Here is a 1,837-nt window from a genome sequence, read left to right as displayed (position 1 = left end):
AATTAATTAAACTAAACTAAACTAATTGTTAGCATAGATAACAAAACATCAGATTCACTTTTTTAAATTAAAATCTGTTCACTATAAAATCCCTGGTGATATTTTTATGTTTGATTCTTATCTTAATATAATGTAATTTCATTGTGCTCTGTACAATGACATTAACAGTCTAATCTAATCTAATATAAAAAACAGCTTTATTTGCACAATTTTGACTGTATTCTTGAAAAACATACTTTTTTCTCATTTGAATTTTAATCTCAACACTTTGACTTTAACCATGAAACTCAAAAACAAAGAAAGATTTTATTTTAAATGTACTTTTCTGAGTAACCCTGATACGCTGCGATACGATTACAGTTCATTTCTATATAAAATGCTCAAGTAACAATTGCAAAGCATAAATGATAAGTAATACACAACTGCAGCTATCTCCTTCTCTCTGCATTTCAGCTCAGAACTCAAACATTAACATCTAAATTTAAAAAGTAAAAAAAAAAAAAACTACAAACAGACACAAGAACCCCTGCAGCAGAGTTACAACACGTGTAAAATGACTTTCACCAGCTGCTTGGCTTTCAGCACCATTTTGTTCATCAACATTTGTCTTTTCTTTCAAGAAATACTGAAGGAGTGACAGCGAGAAAAAACAAAAAAACGTTCTCCAATTATTTATTTGATGCAGTTCGGCTGAAGTCTTATGTGAATACCTCAAACAGTACTCGTGTGTTCTGGCAGGAGGAGTCCAGGAGCCCAGAGTTATAAACATACAGCACCCAGAGAGTAAAACGTTTGGTAGCACCAAAGCAAAGATCTGTCAGGTCATGAGAAGCAACTGAACCACCACAGATTAATCAACCCGCATGAAAAACGACAACCTGCTGCAGCTTCAGCCAAGTGTTGAAAGAAAGCTTGACTCATATGTGTCCAAACAGGCGGTGATTTGGTCTTTGGTCTATTAGCTTAATTAAAACTGTTTAATAGATCCCATTTGTTGTAGAAATTTAGTGCTTTATAATTTTAGTTGTTAACAAACCCACAAGCTGTATTCCTTTATTTGAAGTCCAAGAAGAGACATAGAAAGCAGTGAGACGACAGTAGAAAACATCAGACAGCAGATGAAAGGGATAGATTGGTAGAATGAGTTTAAAACGCACCAGGAGTTATAATGTGGCTAACCCACAAATTAGCCTTTTTAGCAGACAGGAAACAATGCAGCAAAACAGACAAGCATGCACCAATCCAAGCTGAGAAGGGTGTGTGTGTGTGGGGAGTGGGGTGTGTTGTAATAGCCAGAGTTGAGATGGTAGCAGGTGGAGGGAGCTGAAATCTGTGCCGAGCATCACAAACCTGGCACATACAGGATGGCAGTACTCTCATCCATGGCAAACATATTGGAKCCTGTGCACACATAGATGCCTGCATCCTCAGGCTGGACGTTCTGAATCGTCAGGATGCCGTTGAAGTCCGTGGCCCGGTTGGGAAGTCTCCCGATGCCCCTCCGGGTCCACACCAGAGTGTAGGCTGGTGACTGTGCAGGGACACACAAGTAACATTAGGGGGGGGATCTTAAAAGTTTTAAACATGAATTAGAAAGAGTTCCAGCTTGTAATGWATGAAAATACACGTCAAGTTAGGCACCGAAAGACTAATTTGGTAAACTAGGATGTGGCGAATTCTTAAGAATTACCGTATTTATTCATGTATAATACGATCTCATGTATAATACGACCCCCAAACCCCCACACACTTGTTTTTAGCTTAGAAAGCATAAAAAATTTAATCTTCAAACTACCTCTAATTTCATACAGACTTCAAGATTTTTCAGCCTTTGCAG

General features: G+C 37.8%; 1 protein-coding gene across 1 annotated transcript in view; it reads right to left on the bottom strand.

The window, feature by feature from the left end:
- hspg2 (heparan sulfate proteoglycan 2) overlaps positions 1–1,837 on the bottom strand; it is a gene marked incomplete in the record, with an annotated part of 235,200 nt that overhangs the window by 84,801 nt on the left and 148,562 nt on the right. The window contains 1 exon segment of the mRNA XM_014024404.1: positions 1,351–1,531. Coding sequence (XP_013879858.1) covers positions 1,351–1,531 — 181 coding nt within the window.

The sequence above is a fragment of the Austrofundulus limnaeus genome, unplaced genomic scaffold, assembly GCF_001266775.1.
Source record: "Austrofundulus limnaeus strain Quisiro unplaced genomic scaffold, Austrofundulus_limnaeus-1.0 Scaffold421, whole genome shotgun sequence".
NCBI classification, from domain to species: Eukaryota; Metazoa; Chordata; class Actinopteri; order Cyprinodontiformes; family Rivulidae; genus Austrofundulus; species Austrofundulus limnaeus.
Note: the sequence above shows the minus strand (reverse complement) of the source record. Positions and strands in the feature narration are given on the sequence as shown.